General features: G+C 58.5%; 3 protein-coding genes across 5 annotated transcripts; 1 reads left to right on the top strand and 2 right to left on the bottom strand.

Annotated features, from left to right (window-relative positions):
* Window positions 1-43: 43 nt before the first annotated feature.
* Skic2 (SKI2 subunit of superkiller complex) lies at window positions 44-13,622 on the bottom strand. The gene is made up of 28 exons (XM_075979456.1): window positions 13,421-13,622; window positions 13,230-13,333; window positions 11,689-11,798; window positions 11,475-11,592; window positions 11,273-11,387; window positions 11,111-11,185; window positions 10,573-10,626; window positions 10,311-10,492; window positions 10,035-10,163; window positions 9,694-9,839; window positions 6,516-6,662; window positions 6,334-6,418; window positions 6,121-6,227; window positions 5,345-5,491; window positions 5,182-5,278; window positions 4,849-5,061; window positions 4,636-4,746; window positions 3,299-3,529; window positions 2,526-2,663; window positions 2,257-2,394; window positions 2,030-2,134; window positions 1,748-1,895; window positions 1,548-1,674; window positions 1,176-1,386; window positions 946-1,056; window positions 649-867; window positions 374-514; window positions 44-288 (listed from the first exon to the last, which is right to left on the bottom strand). The coding sequence occupies exons 1-28, from the start codon at window positions 13,440-13,442 to the stop codon at window positions 88-90; spliced, it is 3,732 nt and encodes a 1,243-aa protein (XP_075835571.1). The 5' UTR covers window positions 13,443-13,622; the 3' UTR covers window positions 44-87.
* On the top strand, window positions 13,610-19,660 carry Nelfe (negative elongation factor complex member E). Of its 3 annotated transcripts, none has more exons than XM_075979468.1 (11): window positions 13,610-13,742; window positions 14,157-14,239; window positions 15,838-15,907; window positions 15,994-16,139; window positions 16,903-16,977; window positions 17,075-17,112; window positions 17,426-17,775; window positions 17,861-18,005; window positions 18,089-18,143; window positions 18,293-18,395; window positions 19,347-19,660. In XM_075979468.1, exons 2-11 carry the CDS (start codon window positions 14,165-14,167, stop codon window positions 19,415-19,417), a joined length of 1,128 nt encoding a protein of 375 aa, XP_075835583.1. In that variant the 5' UTR covers window positions 13,610-13,742; window positions 14,157-14,164; the 3' UTR covers window positions 19,418-19,660. The 3 variants fall into 3 exon arrangements, with proteins under 3 accessions (XP_075835583.1, XP_075835584.1, XP_075835582.1); XM_075979469.1 differs by having other exon boundaries at window positions 13,693-13,954; XM_075979467.1 differs by having other exon boundaries at window positions 13,699-13,868.
* Window position 19,661: 1 nt separating this feature from the next.
* Window positions 19,662-25,547, bottom strand: Cfb (complement factor B). The gene is made up of 18 exons (XM_075979457.1): window positions 25,374-25,547; window positions 25,053-25,286; window positions 24,403-24,588; window positions 24,141-24,314; window positions 23,832-23,933; window positions 23,596-23,732; window positions 23,265-23,403; window positions 22,775-22,906; window positions 22,581-22,682; window positions 22,373-22,510; window positions 21,910-22,007; window positions 21,409-21,526; window positions 21,086-21,239; window positions 20,907-20,983; window positions 20,487-20,587; window positions 20,274-20,406; window positions 20,150-20,199; window positions 19,662-19,868 (listed from the first exon to the last, which is right to left on the bottom strand). The coding sequence occupies exons 1-18, from the start codon at window positions 25,441-25,443 to the stop codon at window positions 19,713-19,715; spliced, it is 2,301 nt and encodes a 766-aa protein (XP_075835572.1). The 5' UTR covers window positions 25,444-25,547; the 3' UTR covers window positions 19,662-19,712.
* Between the last annotated feature and the right edge of the window lies 1 nt (window position 25,548).

The following is a 25,548-nucleotide window of genomic DNA, read 5'->3' as shown; positions in this document are numbered from 1 at the left end:
TGGTGCGTCTGAGTACAGCCATCCCCTCCCAATACTCCAAGCATTCTCCTTTGCTGTTTTATTACTCGCTTTTGCCCAACACACCCTTTACTGGGTGTAGAGGCTGGCTGCGAAGACAATGTCCCGCCGCAGCAAGGTGGCTGCCGTCTCCATCTTGGCGCCCAGCACGGGCTCCCCTACCAAACGGGCTGCTCCTCGAAGCGAGCGACACATCTCAGCCAGGCGCTGGATGCAGCGGACCACTAAGCCTTCTGGGGTCCCTGAGAGCCCGGCCAACTCGGAGAAGGGCTATGGGGAGAGCAGAGTGAAGGCTAAATGTGCCAGGCCTGGACAACCTTCCCCAGCCAGCTACCTGCCAGACCCAGGTACTTACCATACCCCGAGCCCACTCATACACAACTTCAACCAGCCCAAAATTCAGCTCTCCCACAAATTCTTCCACTGTCTGGTTCAGGCCACAGGCCACCTGAACCTCACCAATCCGCTTAGCCACAGCTTTGACACGCTCCACCCCCTGCAGATAGTAAGGAGAGGTCAAGGCCCCTGATCTGGAAGAGGTTATGCACACCCTGGGAGACACCTACGGGGACTGGGTAGGGGGAGTGCGGTTAGGGATGCACAAGACAAGAGGGGGGTGATGGCCCCCACCTGTTTGAGGGTGCTTGGGAGCTGATCCCCAGGGTCACCAGGGCTCTGGCAGACCAGGCCGGAGAGCAGAGCTGCAATCTCCTCTGGTCGCAGGGCGCTCAGCGCATTGTCAAACATGAGCTCTGTGAGGAGCAGCTCGTGGCTGCTCATGGCGCAGGCCACTCGGCCTGCCAGCTTCACTGTGCCCGCCTCATCCACATAGCCCAGTGTCCGGAGCACCTGCAGGAGAGGCGAGGGCTGCAGAGCCTGACTGCCCTCCAGGCTTCCCCCACCTCACGCCCCGCCCTGCTCTTTCACCTCTACACGCTGGTGGTACTCGGGGAGCAGCAGCAGCGACTGGTCAGACAGTAGGAAGCTCAGCCTCTCCATTTCCTTCTGAATCTGCCTTCGCTCCCGCAGCTTCAGGTACTAAAGAAAGCCACAGCAGAGACCATTAGCTCCTCAGCCCTCAGCGGGGGTGCACAGGGTTGAGGGAGGAGTACCCAGACCATAGGAACCAGGGAGGAAAAGCTGCCTCAGCTTGCTACCTGGGCAGGGAACCGGGGGCTGTGCACACACTGAGCCCCCCGGATTAGCTCCTCCAGCTTCCGGGCCCGGAGCCCACCTTCCACCACTGACACATCCTTGAGCTGCAGGTCGTTGACAGGGTCAAGGGTCGGGGGCCCTGATGGATGGGCCTGAGCCAGACGCAGCAGCTCCTGAACTGCAGTGGTCACAGCTGCAAGGGGAGGGTCCTTCCTGAAGGGGGAACAGGTTTGTGATCTGGACCAAGAGGCGTCTTTGCCACAGGAGCCCCTCTTGCTGAGGACATCCCTCGGCTCCCCACTGCATGGTCCCTTTGTACATACACACCCACTGGGGCGTGCCCCTCCCTGGAAAAGGTTCCCCAAGTCTCTGACCTGAATTTTGGTTGCTGCCTCTTGCTGAAGTCCTCAGAGATCTTCTCCCCGTTCACCCGGAGCACTTTGGTGGAGATGGCAGCCACATCTCCTGACTGGAGCTTGGCCACGGTGTGCTCACAGGGCCCTGGAAAGCCAGTCAGGTCAGACTTCGCCATGGCCCAGGCATCCTGTTCACACCACCACCCCAAGGAGCTCACCTTCAGGCAGGAACAGCTTGAAGCCCACAAGGTCATCTGGGTAGGGCACGTCTGGAGCGGTTGGCCCCTTGTCCCGTGGGCTCTCAGACACAACAGGCTTATCACACAAGACCAACGTTGTAAACACTCTGCTGGCGGTTGAGGAGACCTAGAGGAACAAATGTGGATATGGTATGCCCACCCTGGACAGGGATCTTGGGGACCAGGCAGAGACAGGCATAAAATGATGACGAGCGGAAATGAGCACACCTCCGTGGGGTTGAGGACCCCCCTTGTCCTCACCTGCAGGATCACGCCTAACGCATTGTGATGCTCCTCGTTCTTCACAACTACCACCCTTCCCATGGAGAGAGATTTCAGCCCGTTCACAGACTCCATGATGCGTCGCTGGAGAACAAGACAGGCACAAGGGACATGGGAGATGTGAGACCAGGGCTCTGGGGCTAAATCCAGAAGCAGTGTCAGCCACTGTCCCTCCGACCGTCTCCCCAACACCCCCACTCCCTCACCTGGATCATGTTGCGGGTCTCTGTCAGCTCCTCCCCCCAGCTGTAATACTCAGGCAGGTCAGCCAGTTGTCCAGTCACGTCAGGTTCCTCCAAGGCCCCCAGCCTCTTGGTGAGTTCAGCCAGAGCCTCCTCATGGGCCTGAGTAGAAAGGGGGGGGCTGTATCCAATCTGAAAGCCCAGCCTGCTCTCCTACCCCACCCCACTGGCCCACCCACCTCTCCTGGCCGGCTCTGACCTGCTTGCTGTGCTGGCCACCCTAAACTCCTCACCTTGCTGTCCTTGCGGGATGGAAACTCTGAGAAGCTCCTCTTCATCATGTCCTCCACCCTGAGGGCGTCCACCCGCAGCAGGTTGAGGATCATAGTGTACGTGAGGCGGAACTGGGACTGAAGCTGGGACGGCTTCCCCTGGAGCCAGAGTGAGAAGGGGGACCTGCGTGCCCTACCCAGTGGGATGGCTTCCCCTGGAGCCAGAGTGAGAAGGGGGACCTGCGTGCCCTACCCAGTGGGATGGCTTCCCCTGGAGCCAGAAAGTCAGTGAGAAGTGGGACCTGTGTGCCCTACTCGGAGGGACGGCTTCCCCTGGAGCCAGAGTCAGTAAGAAGTGGGACCTGCGTGCCCTGGCCATATTCTGGTCCCAGCTCTGCAGCCAGGAGGCCTCAAACCAACGCCCTGCTCACCTCAGGGAACAAAACGAAAGACCTGGACTCCCAAAGGCCCCCACTGGGCACCATACCCACAGTGGCAGCAAAGCAAGAGGAAGTGATGTCCCCTGGGACTTGCTCGATTTTTTTGTTTTAGGTTTTTCGAGACAGGGTTTCTCTGTGTAGCCCTGGCTGTCCTGGAACTCGCTCTGTAGACCAAGCTGGCCTCAAACTCAGAGATCTGCCTGCCTCTGCCTCCCTGTGCAGGGATTAAGGCTAGACTTGCTCACTTCTGACTGCTCCCAGGAGAATGAACTCATCAGAAGAGAGGAGAGTTGGGCTAAGGGATCTATCTGGTGCCGCAGCCACACCCAGCCCGGCCTCCTCCGCTCTACCCACCATCATCATGCGGTGTAGATCTGCCATCTCAGGCACTCGGCCCTTACAGAGCAGGATGACTGTACCCGTGGGGTCCAGGCCCCTCCGGCCCGCCCGGCCTGCCATCTGTACGTACTCCCCAGGCAGCAGGTCCCGGAAGGTGGAGCCATCATGTTTGCGCATGGAGTCAAACACCACGGTCCTCGCTGGCATGTTTACTCCCATGGCAAAGGTCTCGGTGGCAAACAGGACCTGGGGCAGAAGGGGAGAATGGGTCAGCAAAAAGGTCCTGTCTATGCCCAGCTCAGGCAGAGCTCACCCCACGGGAGCCTCGTCTTAGGAGACCCACAGTGCAGGCATTTTCCCTCACTCTGCTTAGCCGGCTACCTAGTTCTTTGGCGTCCACAGCCCACCTCCATCCCCAGCTGAATCGCAGACTATTTGGCTTTGTGCTTGTATAATAGCTCACACAAACACAGCTATACATCTGAGTGTTGTCTTCTTTCCACGTCCATCCGTGTTCTTGTGGTCTTAGCAGTCACTGCTTGTGACTGAGGTAGTGATTCGTCTCTGGGGGGACACCCCCTATATTTATCTTGTGACTGAGGTAGTGATTCGTCTCTGGGGGGACACCCCTATATTTATCTTGTGACTGAGGTAGTGATTCGTCTCTGGGGGGACACCCCCTATATTTATCTTGTGACTGAGGTAGTGATTCGTCTCTGGGGGGACACCCCCTATATTTATCTTGTGACTGAGGTAGTGATTCGTCTCTGGGGGGACACCCCTATATTTATCTAGCCACTGTCCTAGTGGAGGGCATTCTGTTTGTCAGCCAGTCTTTCGACCCTGGTCCACTAGGATATGGGCTTGAGATAGGACAGGAGAACAAAGCAACGCATATGTTCCCTCACAGACCAGGCCAAGTTTCTCTGTAATAAATACCCAAGAATGGTCCTTAGTGCCAAAAGGTATACTATATTAAATCTGCTTAAATAGTGCCGAGGCAGAAAACCGGCAGCGCTTGGATACCAAACACTGGCAGACTGGCAAGAGCCCACATCTCTGGCCACATACGCAGTTAGCGAACTTCCTGAGTGCAGCAGTCCTGACTGTACCGTTAGCTGTGTTTCCTGAGAGCACTCCGGTTTGCGTCTAATTAGTGACTTTTCCTACGCTCCCCCGCTGTAGAGGTCTCCCAGGACCACCTGAGCTGTCTCCTGTACATCCCCATTTAGGGTTAAGATGAGAAACCTAGAGGTCACTAGGGTTCTGAAGTTGGAATTCAAACCCAGGGCCCAGGTTCTTAACCACTGCACTGTCCTGCCTATGTCTTAGCCCTCTCACCCCCTGCTCACCTTGACCAGCCCTCGGCTGAACAGCATCTCCACGATCTCCTTAAGGATGGGCAGGATGCCACTGTGGTGCACACCCAGGCCCCGGCGAAGGAGCTCTGACATGTGCAGGACCTGCAGCGGGGAGGGGAGCAGGTCAGAGAAGGTGTAGGAGGCCCCCTTGGCAGGGGCAGGTCTCGGACCACCACACCCCCACCTGTATCTAGAGGGACGCACCTGGGGTAGCTGTCGGTCAGAGCCTCGGAGCCGTGCAAGGCAGCGCTGCAGGAAGAGGTGGATCTCGCTCTTCTCCGAGCTTGTAGTGAGATCCAGAGAGGTGAGGCCTGAAGCCTGCTCATCACAGCGGCCTCGGGAAAAGGTGAACACGACCACAGGCAGCTGAGCCCGGGCCCGGAGGGAAGCCAGCAAGGACAGGTACACCCCTCGGTCCTGAGGTTATGTGGAGGTGGGAGAGAGAGTCAGGGTTAAGTAGGCTTATGTAGAGCAGGATGCAGACCTCAAGTCCACCCCTCCCAGCAGGGACCGGGGCTGACCGCTGCCAGTCCTCACCTGTGCAGGTCCCCCCTGGTGCGTGGGCTGTTTGGCCCCAAAGGTCTGGGCATGCTTGCTCATCCTCTCCTTCTTGGCCTCCACTGCAGCATAGTACCTGAGCACAGAGCGAGGGCGTGAGGCCCAGCACAGGCCCGGCCATGGCACCCAGCCCTGGACTTACCCCTTGGTGTGGAAGGCCCCTCGGGAGTCCAGCAGCAGGAAGAGCTCCCCCTGCGTCTTGGGACTGTTTCCTGTGAAGAGATAGTGTTCCAGGGGGACAGGACGGGCAACTGTGCTGATCACAAAGATCTGCCGCCGCTTCAGCCTCCTGGAGGGAGAGGGCTGGTCAGAGAAGGTGTGGGAGGAACCCACAACTTCATCTCCACTTTAACTCCACTGGTTCAAGGTCAACCTCTGCCCTGTCCCAGCCTCTTAGGACCGTGGAGTATGCCTGTCCAGACGGATGGCTCCCACCATCCCATCTCAGCATGCAAAAATGTTCTGGGGCCCCAACCTCAGGCTGGGGGTGGGGTTCAGCAGCCACTCAGGTGCGGCTATTTCCTGGCTCCATAGTCTGACCCCCTCCACACTGCAGTGGCCTGAGCGCCCCAACCCCAACCAAGGAACACCGTGGTCCTTTTCTGTTGGGACTAATGAGTCCTGGCCTTCAGCCGCTCTTCCCTGTCTAGAGCCTCCTAATTGAAGTTACTAGAAGCTGTGCCTAGCTAGAGGATCAGAGGATGGGATTTTCACCTGTTGGCCATTGGCTGCAGGGTATTTAAGTCTACATGGTGTTAATAAACGGGGGCTTTGGTATCAGTGTTAAAAGGTCTATGTGTCGGTCTGTCTCTGCGTGAGTATTCTCAACCTCCAGCCCCTTTCCCGAAGCTGGGCAAACTGAGGTCTAGCGCATAGAGCGCAGACTTTTCAGTCAAGCACCCAGGCCACACATCTCACCCAATCCAGTCAGCAAACTCCAGGGCGTTGGGGACGGTGGCACTCAGAAGGATGATGGAGACGTGGTCAGGGAGCATGATGAGCACCTCCTCCCACACGACCCCACGCTGCACACATGTCAGCAGAGGAGACAGGTCAGTCAGGGAGCAGAGACAGAAAGGTCCTCAGGGTATGTGGGACGGGGCTCTGTGATGAGACCCACCCACCACGCACCTCAGCATCGTTGATATAGTGGACTTCATCAAAGATGACCCACTCCAAGTCCCGGATGACGTCTGAGCCGCTGTACAGCATGGAGCTGGGGAGAAGCAGCGCCAAGCTGACTCCTCAGCAGCTGTCCACCCTGCTTCTGCAGGGGTGCTCACCCCCAGACCCACCTGGGAGACCCCTCTCACCGAAGGATCTCTGTGGTCATGATAAGGCAGGAGGCCTCTGGGTGCAGTTGCACGTCCCCTGTGAGCAGCCCCACGTCCCCAAATGTGTTCCGGAAATCCCGAAACTTCTGGTTGCTCAGGGCTTTGATTGGAGATGTGTAAATGGTACTGGAGACAGGGCAGATAGTCAGAGGCTCTTCACAGACCCACAGCTGGGGCACCCCCCTGCTCGCCGGAGTGCCCCTCACACTGACAGCCCTCCTGCCCGCCGGGCCCCCCCACACACTGACAGCCCTCCTGCCCGCCAGGCCCCCCCACACACTGACGGCCCTCCTGCTCGCGGGAGTGCCCCTCACACTGACAGCCCCCCTGCTCGCCGGAGTGCCCCTCACACTGACAGCCCTCCTGCCCGCCGGGCCCCCCCACACACTGACAGCCCTCCTGCCCGCCAGGCCCCCCCACACACTGACGGCCCTCCTGCTCGCGGGAGTGCCCCTCACACTGACAGCCCCCCTGCTCGCCGGAGTGCCCCTCACACTGACAGCCCTCCTGCCCGCCGGGCCCCCCCCCACACTGACAGCCCTCCTGCCCGCCAGGCCCCCCCACACACTGACAGCCCTCCTGCCCACCGGAGCCCCCCCTCACATTGACAGCCCTCCTGCCTGCCGGAGCCCCCCCTCCACACTGACAGCCCTCCTGCCCACCGGAGCCCCCCCTCACACTGACAGCCCTCCTGCCCGCCGGGCCCCCCCACACACTGACAGCCCTCCTGCCCGCCGGGCCCCCCCACACACTGACAGCCCTCCTGCCCACCAGGCCCCCCTCACACTGACAGCCCTCCTGCCCACCAGGCCCCCCCACACTGACAGCCCCCCTGCCCACCGGAGCCCCCCCACACTGACAGCCCTCCTGCCCACCGGAGCCCCCCCTCACACTGACAGCCCTCCTGCCCACCGGAGTCCTCCCTCACACTGACAGCCCTCCTGCCCACCGGAGCCCCCCCTCACACTGACAGCCCTCCTGCCAGCCGGAGTGCCCCTCACACTGACAGCCCTCCTGCCCGCCAGGCCCCCCCCCACACTGACAGCCCTCCTGCCCGCCGGAGCCCCCCCTCACAATGACAGCCCTCCTGCCCACCGGAGTCCTCCCTCACACTGACAGCCCTCCTGCCCGCCGGAGTGCCCCTCACACTGACAGCCCTCCTGCCCACCGGGCCCCCCCACACTGACAGCCCCCCTGCTCGCCGGAGTGCCCCTCACACTGACAGCCCTCCTGCCCGCCGGAGTGCCCCCCACACTGACAGCCCTCCTGCCCACCGGAGACCCCCCTCCACATTGACAGCCCTCCTGCCCACCGGAGCCCCCCCTCACACTGACAGCCCTCCTGCCCGCCGGAGTGCCCCTCACACTGACAGCCCTCCTGCCCACCGGAGCCCCCCCTCACAATGACAGCCCTCCTGCCCGCCGGGCCCCCCCACACTGACAGCCCCCCTGCTCGCCGGAGTGCCCCTCACACTGACAGCCCTCCTGCCCGCCGGGCCCCCCCACACTGACAGCCCCCCTGCTCGCCGGAGTGCCCCTCACACTGACAGCCCTCCTGCCCGCCGGAGTGCCCCCCACACTGACAGCCCTCCTGCCCACCGGAGACCCCCCTCCACATTGACAGCCCTCCTGCCCACCGGAGCCCCCCCTCACATTGACAGCCCTCCTGCCCGCCGGGCCCCCCTCCACACTGACAGCCCTCCTGCCCGCCGGGCCCCCCTCACACTGACAGCCCTCCTGCCCACCGGAGCCCCCCCTCACACTGACAGCCCTCCTGCCCACCGGAGCCCCCCCTCACACTGACAGCCCTCCTGCCCACCAGAGCCCCCCCTCACACTGACAGCCCTCCTGCCCACCGGAGCCCCCCCCCACACTGACAGCCCTCCTGCCCACCGGAGACCCCCCTCCACATTGACAGCCCTCCTGCCCACCGGAGCCCCCCCTCACATTGACAGCCCTCCTGCCCGTCGGGCCCCCCTCCACACTGACAGCCCTCCTGCCCGCCGGGCCCCCCTCACACTGACAGCCCTCCTGCCCACCAGAGCCCCCCCTCACACTGACAGCCCTCCTGCCCACCGGAGCCCCCCCCACACTGACAGCCCTCCTGCCCACCGGAGCCCCCCACACACTGACAGCCCTCCTGCCCGCCGGGCCCCCCCTCCACACTGACAGCCCTCCTGCCTGCCGGAGCCCCCCCTCCACACTGACAGCCCTCCTGCCCACCGGAGCCCCCCCTCACACTGACAGCCCTCCTGCCCGCCGGGCCCCCCCCACACTGACAGCCCTCCTGCCCACCGGAGCTCCCCCCTCCACACTGACAGCCCTCCTGCCCACCGGAGCCCCCCCCTCCACACTGACAGCCCTCCTGCCCGCCGGAGCCCCCCCTCCACACTGACAGCCCTCCTGCCCGCCGGAGCCCCCCCCTCCACACTGACAGCCCTCCTGCCCGCCGGAGCCCCCCCTCCACACTGACAGCCCTCCTGCCCGCCGGAGCCCCCCTCACACTGACAGCCCTCCTGCCCGCCGGAGCCCCCCTCACACTGACAGCCCTCCTGCCCGCCGGAGCCCCCCCCCACACTGACAGCCCTCCTGCCCGCCAGGACCCCCCCTCACACTGACATCCTGCCTGCCCACCGGAGCCCCCCCCTCCACACTGACAGCCCTCCTGCCCGCCAGGACCCCCCCTCACACTGACAGCCCTCCTGCCCACCGGAGCCCCCCCTCACACTGACAGCCCTCCTGCCCGCCAGGCCCCCCCCCACACTGACAGCCCTCCTGCCCGCCGGGCCCCCCCCACACTGACAGCCCTCCTGCCCACCGGAGCCCCCCCTCACACTGACAGCCCTCCTGCCCACCGGAGCCCCCCCTCACACTGACAGCCCTCCTGCCCGCCGGAGCCCCCCCTCACACTGACAGCCCTCCTGCCCACCGGAGCCCCCCCTCACACTGACAGCCCTCCAACCCTCCTTCATGACACCAGCCCTTCCTAAGCTAGCCCAGGTCATCATCTGGCCCCATTTCTCTTTCTCTCCTAGACCTTTTCATTTCTCTCTGAACCCCATCCTGGCCTCTCTCCTGAACCTCTTATCTAAGGGATAAGGTAGAGGGGAGGTTCGGAAAGGATGCAGGAGGAGGGCAGGCTGAGGAGCCACGTGTACCGGGTCATGTGTTTCTGGGCCAGGGCAATGGCGTATTCAGCCACCACTGTCTTCCCGGCGGATGTGTGAGCCGCAACAAAGACAGAGTCGTGCTGCTCCAAGTGCAGGATGGCCTGCTTCTGAAACACATCTGGCTCAAACGCCCACTGCGCGAGAGAAAACGGACAGGGCTGTATGACAGGGCCCCTCTACCTGCCCACAGGCATCCGGGGCAAAGAGGAGAAGGCCAGTGCAGGGCTAGGACCGTATGTGGGTGCTGGTGGAGAGGGGACAAGGCTGGGCTGAGGGGCAAGGCCAGGGTCGGGGCTACCAAGAGGTGAAGTAAGACCTGGGTGCAGTACCTGGAAGGCAGGCTGAGGAATGAGACGGTAAAAATCACCTACAGGGGAGGTGACATTCACAGGTACGGCCCACTGTTCCTGGGGTGCAGGTTTGGGAGGCTCCAGGGGGGATGCGGTTGTGGATGCTTCCTGGAAATGTCGGGCAGGGGTGATAAACATACAGCCAGAGCGCTCCTGACTGCCACTCATCCCCAGATAGCTCACTCTTACCCTCGAACCCACCCCTGCTGCAGTCAGGCCCCATCTCGCGTGTCTCCATCACCGGTAACCACCAACCTTCAACACGAGGTCCTCCAAGCTGCTTGCTCGGCCCAGGGGAGCGCTGCATGGAGAGGCGGCAGCAGTGCCCCCTCCAGGGCCTCCTGCTGGCTCACCCTCGTCCTCATCGCCTCCACTCAGATCTAGGGGCTCCAGCAGGCGGCTGAGGCTGAGCAAACCTGGTACAGGAGCTTGGTGATCTGAGGAGCAACAGCAACCTGTCAGAGTCACACGCCAGCGGCCGGAGCAGAGCATCCCTGCAAACCCCCCTCACACTCACCCTTCGGGGCAAAATCCACGCCTTTCTTGAAGCCCGGTGGGACAGTGAGAAGATCTGAGGACCGGACCAGAGGGACAGCATCAGCCACCACGACATCGGCCGCCCAACTGTTCCATCACATGACAGTCACAGCACTCTGCCGCGTGCATAGCAGCTGTGGCCACTTTTTTCAGGGGAACTAGAGAGAACAGTTTTTCCCCTTTCCCATAGTTCACGCATGTACAGGACAGCTAGTAGCAGCCTGCTGGGCCCTCCTCAGACACGGCCACTTCACCTAGCAGCAGCCTGCTGGGCCCTCCCCAGACATGGCCACTTCACCTAGCAGCAGCCTGCTGGGCCCTCCCCAGACACGGCCACTTCACCTAGCAGCAGCCTGCTGGGCCCTCCCCAGACACGGCCACTTCACCTAGCAGCAGCCTGCTGGGCCCTCCCCAGACACGGCCACTTCACCTAGCAGCAGCCTGCTGGGCCCTCCCCAGACACGGCCACTTCACCTAGCAGCAGCCTGCTGGGCCCTCCTCAGACACGGCCACTTCACCTTTCTCAAAGTCTATCTCCTCCTCAGCTTCCTCCCGAGTGCTCAGATCTGTCATGGTGGGCTCGTCCATCCCACCTGGGGAAACATGGGGTTCGGCATCAGCAGGGACCCATTCCCTAGACACGAAGACACTCGCTTCTACCCCCACCATGTACAACTTACCAGGCCAGAAAGGGTACTGTGTTGGGTTGCCCCATAGTGACTGGGGGGCTGGACCTGGAGGCCGGCGAAGGGACAAGGAGGTTGTGGCCGACAGGTTTGTGTTCTCCAGCAGGACCTGAGACAAGAGGTTGGAGTCCCAGTGAGACCCAGTTGCTCCGACCTGTGCTCCCAGCTTTGTCTCTTGTGGTCTCTGACCTCTCACCTCCTTGTAGCCCAGTATCTGGCCTGTGGTTGGGTGTCTCTGGGCCTGAAGGTCGGATGGGACAGGAGCCCCCAGAGCAGCCAGAAGAGACCAGGGATCCCTCTTCCTCTGCCATTTTCTGGAGAAAAGGAAAGGAACTGGGGAGTCAGCTTCCTTGCCATCCCTGCTCCCTTTGGGTGGTCCAGCCCCTAGCTGGGCCCTGCAGACTCCTCACCGAGCTGAGTGTTCCACACCATGCAGAGGAAGCCAGGCGGGAGACGAGAGGAACAGCTGCTCTGCTTCCTGCTGTAGGTCAGGGGCACAGGGAGGGAGGCCGTGGGGTAGCTGGGACAAGGGCAAGGTGAGAACCATTAGGAACAGATAAAGTGCAGACAGAAGAGGCGACGGAGATTTGTGTTTAGATCCCATGGTGGATGTCTCCAGCAGAAGCCGAGGCGATAGGATGAGCAAAGCCCGAAGGCTAAGCAAAACCCACCAGCAGCTGAGGTACCTGGGACACTGACTAAAGCAAACTATGCATTCCGGACGCTTGGAGGCCAGACACAGCCATTTGCTTTCCTATCTTAAGAAAGGGTTTCGCATACCCCAGGTTTGCATGCGACTTGATATATCACATACATCATGTATTTTCATATAGAACTAAGGGGAGACAAGCATGCAATGCCACACTTGAGTGTCACCCAGGTCTTTGTGTACGCCAGGCAAACACTATCCCAACTTGGCTACCTACTCAGCTGGGACTCTGCATTCGGAATGACTCTGTAGCAGTAATAGCATGTGACTATATACAGGGATTTGTGTAACATGGAGGTATGGGCACACACACGCTACAGCACGTGGCAGCCAGAGGACAACTCTGGGGCTGGCTCTCTCCCTCCTTTACACGCATCTCATCAGGCACACGTGGCGAGCACGTTATCGACCGAGCCGGTGGTTCCCAACCCTGCAGTACTGCTGCTACTTCCTAAGTGGGGTTCTGTTACTGTTATGAATTGTTTGTTCTGGTTTTTCTCAAGACAAGGCTTCTCTGTAGCTTTGGAGCCTAGCTCTTATAGACCAGGATGGCCTCCAACTCACAGAGATCCGCCTGCCTCTGCTTCCAGAGTGGAGAGCTGGGTGTGCGCTGCCACTGCCCAGCCCTGTTATGAATTGTAAATATTTGAGATTCAGGATATATGATATGCAACCCCTGTTAAAGGGTCATTTGCCCACCCAAGGGGTTGAGAACCTCTGGGCTAAGCCATTCCTAGGTCTTCTTTTTCTTCTTCTTCTTCTCCTTTTTTTTTTTTTTTTTTTTGGGAGATGAAGTCTCACTATGAGGCCCTGGCTGGCCTGGAACTTGATAGGTAGACCAAACTGGCCTCCAACAAGGTTTCTCTGTAGCTTTGGAGCCTGTCCTCGAACTAGCTCTTATAGACCAGGCTGGCCTCAAACTCAAGAGATCCGCCTGCCTCCGCCTCCCAAGTGCTGGAATTAAAGGCGTGAGCCACACCCGGCTTCAGAAGCAGAAGCTGAAAAGCGAGGTCTCAGCCAAGTGCCTGGAGGCTTGCAGAAAGAACAAACTTCCAAGGAGGAAAGTCACGCACGAAAGCGCAGTTCTGAGAGCTAGTGTCCCACTGGAGCTCCTGGAGGCTGGGGTCTGTCCAGCATCGGCTAGGAGCCCAGGTGACAGTGTCCAGTCACAGGAAGGTAAGGTCCTGGAGAGGGGTCACTTTTAACCTCCCGAGTCAAAGATGAGACTCAAAACTCACTCACAGTGCTCTGTGGAGCCCCAGGCACGTTCAGCAGCTCCCAGTGCCCAGTGCAGCCCACTTCCAGAGCTCCAAGGGGCAGGTTCAAGGGATCGGGGGGAGGCAGCACTACAGGGGAAAGGTCACAGGTTAGAGGTCAAAAGTCGTTCCCAGCTGCTGCTCCGCTCCCCTCCCCTCCCATACCCTCCCCCTCACCGAGTCTCTCTGTGTCCAGCATCCTGAAGCCGCGACAGCTGCCTCGCAGCCCGGAAACGCAAAGGAATTACGGAGTTGGCCCCGCCCCGAGATGGGCGGAAATTCCCGACACGCCCCCTCCCTCCACCACTCCCCCGCCGGGAGCGTGGGCGAGCGCGACGCCGAAGCCCCGCTCGCAGCTGGGCAAGGCCGGGCGGAAGTCGCTGAGGCTCGCCGCCTTGGTTACCGCGTGTCCCGCCCCTTTACGTCATCGCCGCGAGCCCGCGCGCAGCAGCCCGCGCGGCGGCGCCGGAGACCGCGGGTCCGGGCGCCGCCCCCTCAGGTGAGGGCTTCGTCTCACATCCTTCGCGCCTTCCCTGCGCGGTCCCCGGTTCTTCCTCCTCCTCCTCTGGTCGGTCAGATAGCGCTGCGCGGGCCCAGCCGCCTTCTCTGCCCACCGGACCCCGAGGTTGGCTGACCTAACCCCATTGGGCATGGGGGTCGGGAGCCATCGCCTTGGCGTCGCAGGGAGTGCTTTCCCTTCTCCGGGCTGAGGTACCCCAAGGCTCTGGTGTCTGGACCTTGGACAGGAGGTTGGACAGCAGCCTCGTGGAGACAAGGGGTTAGGGCAAGGCCTGAGGCTGGGTAGGCGGGCCTGGAGGTCGGGGTAAATACGGGATGGACAGAAGTTGGACGACGTGTGCATTTTGAGTGGTGACGGTAGAGAGTGATGTCTTGGGTTCTGCCCCTGCACCAGGAGCCGACATGTTGGTGATACCTCCCGGGCTGAGCGAAGAGGAAGAGGCGCTGCAGAAGAAATTCAACAAGCTCAAGAAAAAGGTAAGGGAGTAGGGCGGCGGCGCAGCCTTCTGCAGACTCGGAGGACACCTGGGTGAGTGTGAGGGGATGGGGCGCCCCTTCTCCTGGCTCATACCTGGAGCACACGCCTGTGGAGCTTCTCCAGCTTTGTCAAGCCTTTTCTGTTCGGTCCCCCATGGACCGGTCATCCTTCCTGTGGTTTGAGTACCACCCAAGAGCTGGAGGTGGTCACATCAGGATTCCCAGTTCCATGCAGTGTGTTTTGAACCATCAGACGGCCAAGCTAAAGTCACCATCCTGTCTGATCTACTCCCCTCTCCTTGCTTTTAGGTAGGACCTCCTAAGCGTCATAAGCCTTAAAATAAAATCTCTCTGGCCTTTTATCCCCTCTTCAGACAGGGCCTCACTGGATTGAAACTGTGTAGCTTTGGGTAGGCAGGAACAGCTCCGCCTGAACCACCGTTCTCTGTTCACCCCGCACCCAGCTCACTTCTGGCTTCCGTACTATTTACACAGCGAAACATCTGTCATGTCTGCCCATGTTCTGTCCCTTCCACCCTCCCACATTGTCTGTTTTTCTCCTTTGAAGCAGGATCTCAGTACACGGCCTAGGTTGGTCTTGAACTCCTGGGTCCGTGTGGTCTTCCTGCCTCAGCTTCTCTGAGGAGCTGGAACTGCAGGGGCACCTGATTACCTTGATCCATCCTTCTGAGTGATCTTTCTAGTGACTCCTTCCGACGAGACCCGTCAGAGCAGGGTTTGCGTGGCGCTCTTGGGGGCACCCTTGTTCCCCTGAAAACTTTTCAAGGTTTCCCATCGTGTATAGAACAAAGCCCTGACATCTCAGCCCAGCATCCCTTTCAAAAAAGACAGAATTACTCACTCTAAAAACCTGTTTCCCAGAACCTTTTCTTTGCATTTGTACCACCTTGCTTTCTTCGTCTAAAATCTCTCTGTGTTGGTAAATCCCACCCAGGTCCCAGTTTGATAGCCGCATAAGCATCTGAGACTGTTTGTGTGCGTTCAGCTGCATTTGATTAGTAATTGATTATTCTTGGCTGGGAGTCTAGTCGTTATATTTCCTGGATTGTGCGTTTCTCAAGGGTAGGAACTAGGCACTTCAGTTTTGTACAGCTTCGTGAAATACGCAGAAGAAAGGTGGGTCAAATCCTCACGGAAGACATTCAGAGCTTCTCTGCAGCTGATATCGTAGGGCTTAGGTTCGTTTTTATTTTACGTACGTTGGTGTTTTGCCCACGTGTATGTCTGTGTGAGGGTGTAAGAATTGGAATTACAGTTGGAAGCGGTCACATGGGTGCTGGGAATTGAACCTGGGTCCTCTTGAAGAGCAGTCAGTGCTCTTAACTATTGAGCCATCTCTCCAGACACAGGGCTTAGGTTTTTGTTTTGCTTTTGTTTTTCAACTTCCAAAACGTGAAACTAGAGGGGCTTTGGACACCGTGGTTTGGTTAGGTTAGATATTGCTGGCGTCATGATGGTGTAGGGACTAGTGCCACTCCAGGACGAGGGAACCACGTGTACTCTCCCTGGAGTGATGCACACACGAGGCCAGCACCTTGGCTGACAAGCCTCTCTGCATTAATCTTTCTCCTTCCCAGAAAAAAGCCTTGCTGGCCCTGAAGAAGCAAAGTAGCAGCGGCACGGCGAGCCAGGGTGGCGTCAAACGCTGTAAGTGATGGAGATGGAGAGTTGGGGGGGCAGCGTGGGGCTACCCCCCACAGCCGGCATGACACCCCCCCTCCTCCGACCCCCAGCGTTATCGGAGCAGCCTGTGGTGGACACAGCCACAGCAACAGAACAGGCCAAGCAGCTGGTGAAGTCGGGGGCCATCAGTGCCATCAAGGCGGAAACCAAGAACTCAGGCTTCAAACGGTCTCGGACCCTCGAGGGGAAGTTAAAGGTGAGCACCCTTGACATCAGCGAGATCCCCTCCAAGCTAGAAGGGAGATAGCTTTACGGGAAGTTAGATACTAACAAGTTGTGCCATCCTGGGGTTTAGGGTGTTTTCCTACTTCCAGTCTCTTTTAGTCTTTTTTACTCCTTTCTCACTGTTCCCCCAGACTCAGTGATGCACTGGCCTCAGCCTCACAAGTAGCCGGGGCTAGAGGGGCACGCCACCATTTACTGTGGGAGCGTTAGGTTTCTTGTCTGTCGTATAAGGTGACTCCTACATTTCTGTTTTCCACGTTTGCGCTTCCTGAGTTGAGGAGAGGTTTGGGTAAACCAAACACTTCTTTAAAAACAGCACATCAGGCTGGGCGGTAGTGGCGCATGCCTTTAATCCCAGCACTCGGGAGGCAGAAGCAGGCAGATCTCTCTGTGAGTTCGAGGCCAGCCTGGACTACAAGAGCTAGTTTCAGAACAGGAACCAAAAGCTACGGAGAAACCCTGTCTCGAAAATCAAAAAAAAAAAACCAACCAGCACATCAGTCAGGCATGGTGGTGCATGCTTTTATCCCAGCACTTGGAAGAAACAAGCCGAGCTCTGAGTTCGAGACCAGCCTGCTTTACAGAGTGAGTTCCAGGACAGCCAGGGCTGCACAGAAACTCAGTCTTGATAAATAGACAAAGAAACCAGCACGTCATCAGCAGGAAGTGTGACGGGAGCAAAAGAGGATCTAGCTCTCCTGGTCTGCACTAACGCAGTGTCTCCCCCTCCCTAGGACCCTGAGAAGGGGCCTGTCCCCACTTTCCAGCCGTTCCAGAGGAGCGTATCTGCTGACGAGGACCTGCAGGAGGTAATGGTTTCTGTGGGGCCAGGGTTATTAACTACAGAAGGCACAGGTTTTCCAGCACCTGGGAATCTTCTTAATTGTTCTGTCTTTTTTTCCTCAGTCATCCAGACGTCCCCAGAGGAAATCTCTGTATGAAAGGTTAGAGAGACCACCATTTGGTGTGGGGTCAGTGGCTGGAGTTGTTAGAGAGACCACCATTTGGTGTGGGGTCAGTGGCTGGAGTCGTTAGAGAGACCACCATTTGGTATGGGGTCAGTGGTTGGAGTCGTTAGAGAGACCACCATTTGATGTGGGGTCAGTGGTTGGAGTCGTTAGAGAGACCACCATTTGGTGTGGGGTCAGTGGCCGAAGTTCCTGGAAGGTTCAGGGCTGGAGTGAAATGAGCCGGCTGTAGACAGAGGTCTGTGAGAAGATGGAGCTCCTTTGGTCCTCACTGTCTGCCTCTCCCCAGCTTTGTGTCTTCTAGCGATCGGCTGCGGGAGCTAGGACCAGATGGAGAAGAAGCAGAGGGCCCCGGGGCTGCTGATGGCCCACCTCGAGGCTTTGACTGGAGCTATGAAGAACACGGTGGTGCCCGCTCCTCAGCCTCCCCTCCCCGAAGCCGCAGCCGGGACCGAAGTCATGAGAGGAGCCGAGATAGGGACCGGGACAAAGACCGCGACAAAGATCGGGATCGAGACAGAGACCGCGACAGAGACAAAGACAGAGACCGTGACAGAGACCGAGACAAAGATAAAGACCGGGATCGAGACAGAGACCGGGAGCGAGATAGGGAGCGGGAGCGAGAGGGCCCTTTCCGCAGTGAGTGCTCTTGGCCAGGGTGAGGAGGTCCTGCTAAACGGAGGGTGATGGGGACTCAGTAGTGACCATGATTCCCAACCCACAGGGTCAGACTCGTTCCCCGAGAGGAGGGCCCCTCGGAAGGGGAACACTCTGTATGTGTATGGAGAGGACATGACGCCCACCCTCCTCCGAGGGGCTTTCTCTCCCTTTGGAAACATCATCGACCTCTCCATGGACCCACCCAGAAAGTAAGGATGAGCATCCCTGGGGGGATGCTGTGTGGGGACACTGGGTCCATGAATCTCCGCTGACCCCGCTTTTCTCACCCCAGCTGTGCCTTCGTCACCTATGAGAAGATGGAGTCTGCGGATCAGGCCGTGGCTGAGGTGGGGACTTGTCAGACCCCTCCCCTATCCCTCCTGCCCCCCTCTCCTGATTGAGAACCTTCATCCTCAGACCCTTGTCTGGTCCCCGGGGTGCCAGCACCTGGCTCCCTGGAATACCCACCTTCTGTCCCCTCCCCTTCGTCCCACAGCTCAACGGAACCCAGGTGGAATCCGTGCAGCTCAAAGTCAACATAGCCCGCAAACAGCCCATGCTGGACGCTGCTACTGGCAAGTCTGTCTGGGGCTCCCTCGGTAAGGACAGGGCTTTTCCCTCACCCCTCCCTATAGCACACCACTGTGGGTCCCTCCACAGAGAGCCCAAGATCAGGATTTGTGTGTAGACAACTGATGGAGAGCTGCCAGGCTGTCTGTCAGAGGGGACGGGAGGGGAGGAACAGCAGTGACTGGCTCAGGGAGGAGGGCAGGAGTCAGGCTGTCCCTCCGAGCTGGAGCAGTGTGTGAACTTGACTGTGGAACTAGACCTCAAGCAGAAGGCCAGGCTCAGAAATGTGCATCTGAAACCATCAGAGATGAGAATTTTGGAGAAAAAGGTGACCCAGGACTGGTTTGGGGAATCAGATACATTAGGAAGCTGGGCTCTGTTTGTGCCAAGCACATCTCCAGCAATCCTGGCCCGGCAGGCTGAATAGGCTGCTGCAGCAAAGGAACCATTAGAAGGGTCCATGCTGAGAGCAGCCCCGGAAGCCCTGGGCCATGGACCCGGGCTCTGAGAAGGAGGCAGGGTACAGGACCAGAGAGGAGGCTGCCTCTGGCCCCACAGATGTAGGGTGAAGTCCTTGGGTGGAGCCGGAGTGTGGAGAGAGAAGCTGAGCAGTTGGGCTCTGAGGCCTCCTACGAAGCCTGGCGTGGCCTGTGGGCTTCCTCAAAGTGGACTGCCCACTCTGCCTGAGCAGATTTTCAGAGTAAAAGCCCTGTAGATACCAGGAAGGAGCAGACCAGCCAGTACACCAGCAAGGCCGCAGAGATGCTCTCATCTTTAGTTTCCCTGGGCCTCATGATTTCATCATCCGCGTGGCTCACCGTGATAAGGGTCTGGATTTTCTAAGCCAGCGTGAGACTCTGGCCGCCAGAGGGCAGCATAGACACTGTAGGCCAAGGCTGGGCAGAGACAGGAGGACTGGAACCTCAGGGCTAGCCTGTGAGCTGCCTCAGACCTTAACTGTCACTTTCCCCCCTCCCCAGCCGTCCAGAACAGCCCTAAGGGCTGCCACCGGGACAAGAGGACCCAGATTGTGTACAGTGACGATCTGTAGGAAACCTTTGTGGATGGCTTCTAGGACACGAAGCTGGATTCCTTGTGCCTCAGATGCCCCCAAGCTGGTCTCAGTAAAATCCTGGGGCAGAAGCTCATTCACCTCCTTCAGCCTCTAGTTTTTTCAGTACTTGGGATGGGGTTAAACCTTCAGAAGTGGCTGTCAGTGTTACTGTTACTTTGTAGCAAGATGACCAGTGCACATCCCCTGCTCCCTTACCCCCAAAAAGATGTGGAACACAGTCTTGATTGCAGCTGCTTTAATTTAGTCCTCCCCCTGCCCAGCAGGGAGCCCTTCATAGAAAACCCAAATCCTCATCTTTGAGTTTCTCCTTGAGCCAGGGCAGCACCTGGAAGAGATTGATGTGGAAGTCCCGGGCGTGAGCAGGTACCAGCTGTTGCCGCCGCTGGCCTTTGCAGACATCCACTACTCCCCAGCTGATCACACCGACCTGTGTAGATGACGGGTGCACAGGTCACTTGACACTTCACAATCCCAGAAAGCATCCTAGCTGGCCTAAAGAAGGACACTAGGAGCCCAGCTTGTACTGCCTTCCTTGGTGCCCAAAGACCAGACACTTGGCTTGCCCTGGCCACTTCAGAACACAGCGTCAGATGAGGTCAGAGCAAGCCCTGCTCTGCCACCGTTACCAGCCGCGTGCATCAGCTTTCCTTTCCACGGTTCATGCTGCCCCTGGGCATCTCCCCCACAGACTAGAAAGCGGACACTCACTTGAATGAAGCGGCTCCTCTTGTGAACAATGAGAGGACCCCCAGAATCTCCTGTGGAAGAGAGGCGCTGTAGGGGAGACTGCTGGGCCTCAGGGGCTTGCAGCACAGCCAGAGAGCCACCTCACCTTTGCATGTATTGGGGTCAGCATAGGGATCCACCCCTCCAGTGCAGAGGAACCTGGGGGTGACCACCTCAGACACATCCTTGACTGATCCATAGCCGGGGGCCTTCAGAGCATCTCTCTCACAGCTGTCTTTCTATAGGGAGAAGGCGTGATGGGCAGAGCTGGCTCGGGAAGGAGCAGGCCAAGGCGGCCTCCCCGGGGGCCCCTTCTCACCTTGTCCCCGTTCTTGATGTAGACCTCCTTCCGAGACAGTTTCCTCTCCTCTTCAGACACGAACAGAGCTTTGACGTCCTTCACAGGGAGCAGCTCCTCCTCTGGACAAGTGACAGAGTCATGCCCCGTCCCCCTCACTTCTCGTCCCTCTTACGTGTTCGGCCTTCAGCTGAGCATAGTGCTACTCGCAACTCCCTCTTTTGCGGGGGGAAGTCCAGACAGGGTTTCTCTGTGGCTTTGGAGCCTATCTGGAACTAGCTCTTGTAGACCAGGCTGGCCTCGAACTCCCAGAGATCCGCCTGCCTCTCCCTCCCAAGTGCTGGGATTAAAGGCGTGCGCCACCACCATTCGCCTGTAACTCCCCCTTGTGACCCCTTTGTCTTGGGTCTCATCCTTGTCCCCTCCCAGACCTCGCCTTACTGTGCTGCTTGCAAGTGGCCGTCTGAGGAAGCCGTAAGGCTCGGGTGGCTCCCTCCGTGCAGGGGAGACAGATGGGCCTATTCGGGAGACGGGGACAGTCAAGGGCATCAGACAGCCTGCCCTGTTCCCTGTACCTCCAGCCCACCTTCCCTGGTTCCTCAGGGCCCAGGCCCACTCACCTGAGAGTCTGGCCATACTTGAGCTTGGTCTTGAGCTTGACAAGGGCTACATCATAGTCATAGAACTCAGGGATTCCTTTTGCCTTTTTCTCATTGATGTTGTAGTTGGGGTGAAATAAGACCTCTTCGATCTCCAGGTCCTGCCTCTTCCCTCCTGAGAGGAGGAAAATGGGTATTGTTTACGTAAGCGCCTCCTGGCTCTTGCCCCATATTATTTGAGTTCTGCTTTCCCCGACCTTAGGGTGTAAGGGAAGGGCCGTACTGGGGAGAGGGGAGGGGAGAGGAGAGGATGGCCTGGAGATGAGAACCCACTGCATCCTTACCCACATTGACCTTGATGGAGTGCTTCTCGTCGTCTACCGTGAAGCAGTGTGCTGCCGTCAGCACAAAGTACTCAGACACCACGGCTCCCATGCAGTTCTCATGGCCTTTCAGCGGACGCTGGGGAAGAACAATGCCGTGACAGCCTTGGTGCATGGTGCGGATGCTGCCTTCATCTGTGCTGCCTCAGCACCCTGTCGCCCAGCTTCTCTCTCAGACAGGGTCCTGCTGCATAGCCCTGGCTGACCTCAAACTCAAGGTAGTTCTGCTTCCGCTTCCAGCTGCTGGGGATCCCCCCGACCCCGCTCACGCTCCTCACCCAGCTTCCTTTCCATTTTCAGACAGTTTCATAAGTTCCTGGCATTGACCTTGAACTCACTGTAGCCCGAGCAGGCTGTGAATCTCTGCCCTGCCTCAGCTTCCTGAACAGCTGCGATTGCAGACCTGGCTAGTGTGGACATTTTGTCTCCCCTCCCACAAGTCCCCTCTGCTGGAATACTCACAGTGACTGAGATCTTGGCCTGCCACGGCTGCTTGTGGTAGTCTGTGCCTTCCCTGTGCTCCCATACCATGCCACAGAGACCCAGGGATTTGGTTTCATCTAGCAGAGAAAGAGTGCTGAATGCTCAAGTCGTGGCAGCCATCTGTCAGGTCCCTGCCTGTCTGTAGAGAGCGACGGCCCACGAGGAGGAAGAGGGGAGGGGTTCCCTGTGTTAGACTAGGAAGCCCTGTGATGTAGTGAGAGAAGCTTAAGACCAGGCTATCGGAGGATTAGGCACTTTTAGCCCAGCCTTGGTGCTGACATCCTGTCCCCTGAGCCTGTCTTGACCTCTCGGTTTCCACACCTATGAAATGAACTCTCCGAGTTCTGTGATTGTGAGATCAGGAAGTGAAGAATGTCAGGAAATCAGTCAGCAGCCTTGGCCTGCAGACAACTTGCCCCTGTGTTCCCTTGCATCTTCCTACCAATCATCTTGTAGAAAACGTTCTCCAGGTCCTCCATATCCTTGACTCTGAACACATGCTGCTCGTTGTTCTTCTTGGAAGCCAAGGCATTGATGTTCACGGGGTCCACCAGAGGCCCGACCCCAAACACATAAACATCTAAGGGAGAGAGAAATGATGGGGGTCCAGCCCTCGGCCGAGAGTGCTGGGTCCCAGGTGGGTCACTCACCCAAATAATCTTCCCGGGGATTTTTGCGATCCCTGCCAATGTCCAGCAGGTTTCGGATCTCCTCGATGACTGTGACAGGGTCTCCGCCCATGTTGTACAAGCCTGTGGAAGACGCAGGTCCCATGAGAGTGGACATGAGGACCAAACACTGGCACAGGAGATGAGAGGATGGGAGGGCAGGGGAGAGGTCTCACCATCAGTCATAATGATGATGACGTGGCGGGTTCGATTCCAGCCTTCCGGCGGGACATCCTCCGCCCAGCTCATCATACTGTAGACAGCCTGGAGAGCCTTCTTGGTGTTGGTCCCTGACTTCAGCTTGTGGTCTAGAGAGGAAAGGGATCATTCCCCTGCCTGATCTCCCAAGCAGCCCTTGAGCCCCGCCAGTCTGTGACAACTGTGATCCCACATACTTTAACTTTTGCTTTGCCAAGTAGACCATGTTGACCTTGAACTCACAAAGACCCACCTACCTTTTGAATGTTGGGATTAAAGGCCTGCACCACCAAGCCCACCCAATCTTTAACTTCTGGTTCTTCACCCACTTGCCCTTGGCTCTCCAGGCCCTCCCAGCAATCTCCATTGCCCAAGAACACTTGGTAAACTTCTAAATGAAGAGCCCCAGCCTCAGACCACGGCAACCCCACTATGCACCTCCCAGTTTCCCCTTCCCTAACCTCTGACCTTCGTAACTGATTTGGTTGAGCTTCTCCGTGACCCAGTCGGCGTCGCTGCTCCTTTCGTCGGACACCCTGACCAAGACTTTGGGGACTGTGGCATAGGTCACTAGACCATACCTTGGCCTCACCCCATAACTGGCCACCTGCGGGTGAGCAAGAGGTCACTGTGTTAACAGTGTCATGGAGGCCTCTGCACTCCTGTGGAGGCAGGGAGGACAGGAGTGGGGCCCAAGGGCTGCAGTTCCTGAGGACCTGAGACCCAGGGACCAGTCTTGAAAGGGCAGTGAGGTCCAGACAAGGCCCCCTCATTTCAAAGGGAGGGAAAACTGTTCTACCTTCTCAATCAAGTTCGTGAGACACCGCTTGGCCCCCGTGAAGTTGCTGGCCCCGATGCTGTCCGATCCATCCAGCACCAGGTAGATATTCATGGAGCCCGAGGGGTCCAGGATGATCTTCCTTTTCTGGTGTTCCCCTGGGCACCATCAGAGACTCAGCTTCCAGCATGCACAGTTCCTGGCAGGTTAGCTACCCTTCCCCAGGTTCCCGCCCAACCTCCCCCTTGTCCTCAAACCTGGACTATGTCCGTCCTCAGCATCAACTCCTTCCATGGTCTCTGTCAAGGAGGCTAGGAAGGCTTCGGCCACCTCTTGAGGGGTGTCGTACATGAAAGAGTCTAGGAACGGTAGAGCGTAGGTCAAGTGTCTGCAGTGTGGAGGACACGCAGACAGGGCGCTGGATTTTAGGATGGAGGGCCTTAGAGTGTAGAAAACTGACCAAGGTTTGGAAAGCGAGGAGGAGCTAAGGTAAGGTGGTGAGAAAACAGTGTCCTAAAGTGGAGACACCAGGGAGGAGCTGACCCAGGGAGCAGGTCAAGATTCACCTTGGCAGGAAGGCTCTGTCCCACTCCATGAGCCACCTTCCTGACATTTTCGCTGCTGGGAGCCACGCAGGACAAGTCCCCGGCTGCAGTGATATGTAACAGTGTCTTCAAGGCGGTACTGGCTGCCCACCTTCCTTGTGCCAATGGGAATACCCGGGTTGGGACAGTATCCCGCTGCAGAGACATGAGGACAGTTGGAGTGCCCATATGTCCCAGGGTGAAACCTCAGGGAGAGGGTAAAGCCGGGGCGACCTGCTCTCACCTCCATCATCACAGACTGCTGTTTGTCCATCCCACCGGCCGTTCACTTGGCAGGTGCGGTTAGCAGAGCCCCGGAGAGTGTAACCATCATAGCATTGAAAAGAAATCTGGTCACTCAGGTTGTAGTAGGGGGCCCGGGGCCAGTACTCCCCATTTTCAAAGTCCTGTGGCCGTGGGCAGCGTATTGCTTTAGGGAAGATAGGTAAACGTCACCGAGGGCTGTTTCTGGGTCCCTCGTGTCCCTGAGAAACATACTGCCCAGTGCCCTCAACCTGATGCCCCTCCTCTTGTGTTTCGGGATTGTTTTGTTTTGAGACAAGGTCTCATGGAGCCCAGGCTGGCTTCAAACTCACTATGAAGCTGAACATGACTTTGAGCTTCTGACCCTCCTGCCCCTGCCTCCTGAGTGCTAGGCTTACAGGCCTGTACCATCACCGTTTCGTGTAGGGCTGCTTTGTCCGGGCTAGGCCAGCTCTCTACCGAGTGAGCTGCATTCCTAGAATCCCAGCTCTGGTTTCTAAGTACTGTTTCCACTGCCAGGGCTGCCTGACATGAGGACACGTTTCCCACATGCACCCCCCGAGGTGTGCTCACTGCTCAGCCCGCAGCTCTGTCCCTGCCACCCACTGCTCACACTCCCAAACCTCCAACCTCTGCATTCTGCCCTCTTGACAATCTTCTGGTCTCGGGTCTGCAGGGCACTCCAGGAGCCTGAGGATCTGCAGGTCCGAGTCTGTACAGGATATGGGTAGAAGCCCGCGGGACACAGGTACTCCAGGGCCTGGCCACCTTGGAGAAGCTGGAAGGAGCCACTTTTGATCTCTACTCCTTCCAGAGAGCAGGGGACCTGGGGCCGGTCTGCGAACACTGGAGTTGTGCTCACGCCTGAGGAGAGAGGCCGGTGAAGCCTAGCCCCAGGAGGCCAAGAACAGATGCTGGGGACAAAATGAGGACGGGGTGTCTTTTGCTTACCTCCGGAGCAGAGGCCTAAGACCAAGAGAACCAGGCAGGTCTGAGGACTCAGGCTATACCCCATCATCATGGAGAGCGAAAGAGAGGCCCGCGGCTAAAAGCCCTCTCCAGTTCACTCTGGGTGTCGACTTGGCTCGCTGTCCAAACTGAAACTGCAGCGCTGGGCCTGGCTACA

The sequence above is a fragment of the Microtus pennsylvanicus genome, chromosome 7 (assembly GCF_037038515.1).
Source record: "Microtus pennsylvanicus isolate mMicPen1 chromosome 7, mMicPen1.hap1, whole genome shotgun sequence".
Taxonomy (NCBI): domain Eukaryota; kingdom Metazoa; phylum Chordata; class Mammalia; order Rodentia; family Cricetidae; genus Microtus; species Microtus pennsylvanicus.
The sequence above is the reverse complement of the archived record's forward strand: the minus strand, read 5'-3'. Positions and strand labels throughout refer to the sequence as shown.

Bases quoted from the DNA above. Each gene is read 5' to 3' on its own strand.
- Skic2 (XM_075979456.1), bottom strand. From the start codon at position 13,442: ATGCTGGACACAGAGAGACTCG. The intron at 1,896-2,029 runs GTGAGGACAAGG...TTGTTCCTCTAG, and splicing joins CGTTAGGCGTGATCCTGCAG to GTCTCCTCAACCGCCAGCAG. The intron at 868-945 runs GTGAAAGAGCAG...CCTCTCCTGCAG, and splicing joins AGTACCACCAGCGTGTAGAG to GTGCTCCGGACACTGGGCTA.
- Nelfe (XM_075979468.1), top strand. From the start codon at position 14,165: ATGTTGGTGATACCTCCCGGGCTGAGCGAAGAGGAAGAGGCGCTGCAG. The intron at 17,113-17,425 runs GTTAGAGAGACC...GCCTCTCCCCAG, and splicing joins AGGAAATCTCTGTATGAAAG to CTTTGTGTCTTCTAGCGATC. The intron at 18,396-19,346 runs GTAAGGACAGGG...CCCCCTCCCCAG, and splicing joins GTCTGTCTGGGGCTCCCTCG to CCGTCCAGAACAGCCCTAAG.
- Cfb (XM_075979457.1), bottom strand. From the start codon at position 25,443: ATGATGATGGGGTATAGCCTGAGTCCTCAGACCTGCCTGGTTCTCTTG. The intron at 22,907-23,264 runs GTCAGAGGTTAG...TTTCCTCTCTAG, and splicing joins CAACCAAATCAGTTACGAAG to ACCACAAGCTGAAGTCAGGG. The intron at 22,511-22,580 runs GTGAGTGACCCA...TCTCTCCCTTAG, and splicing joins TCCCCGGGAAGATTATTTGG to ATGTTTATGTGTTTGGGGTC.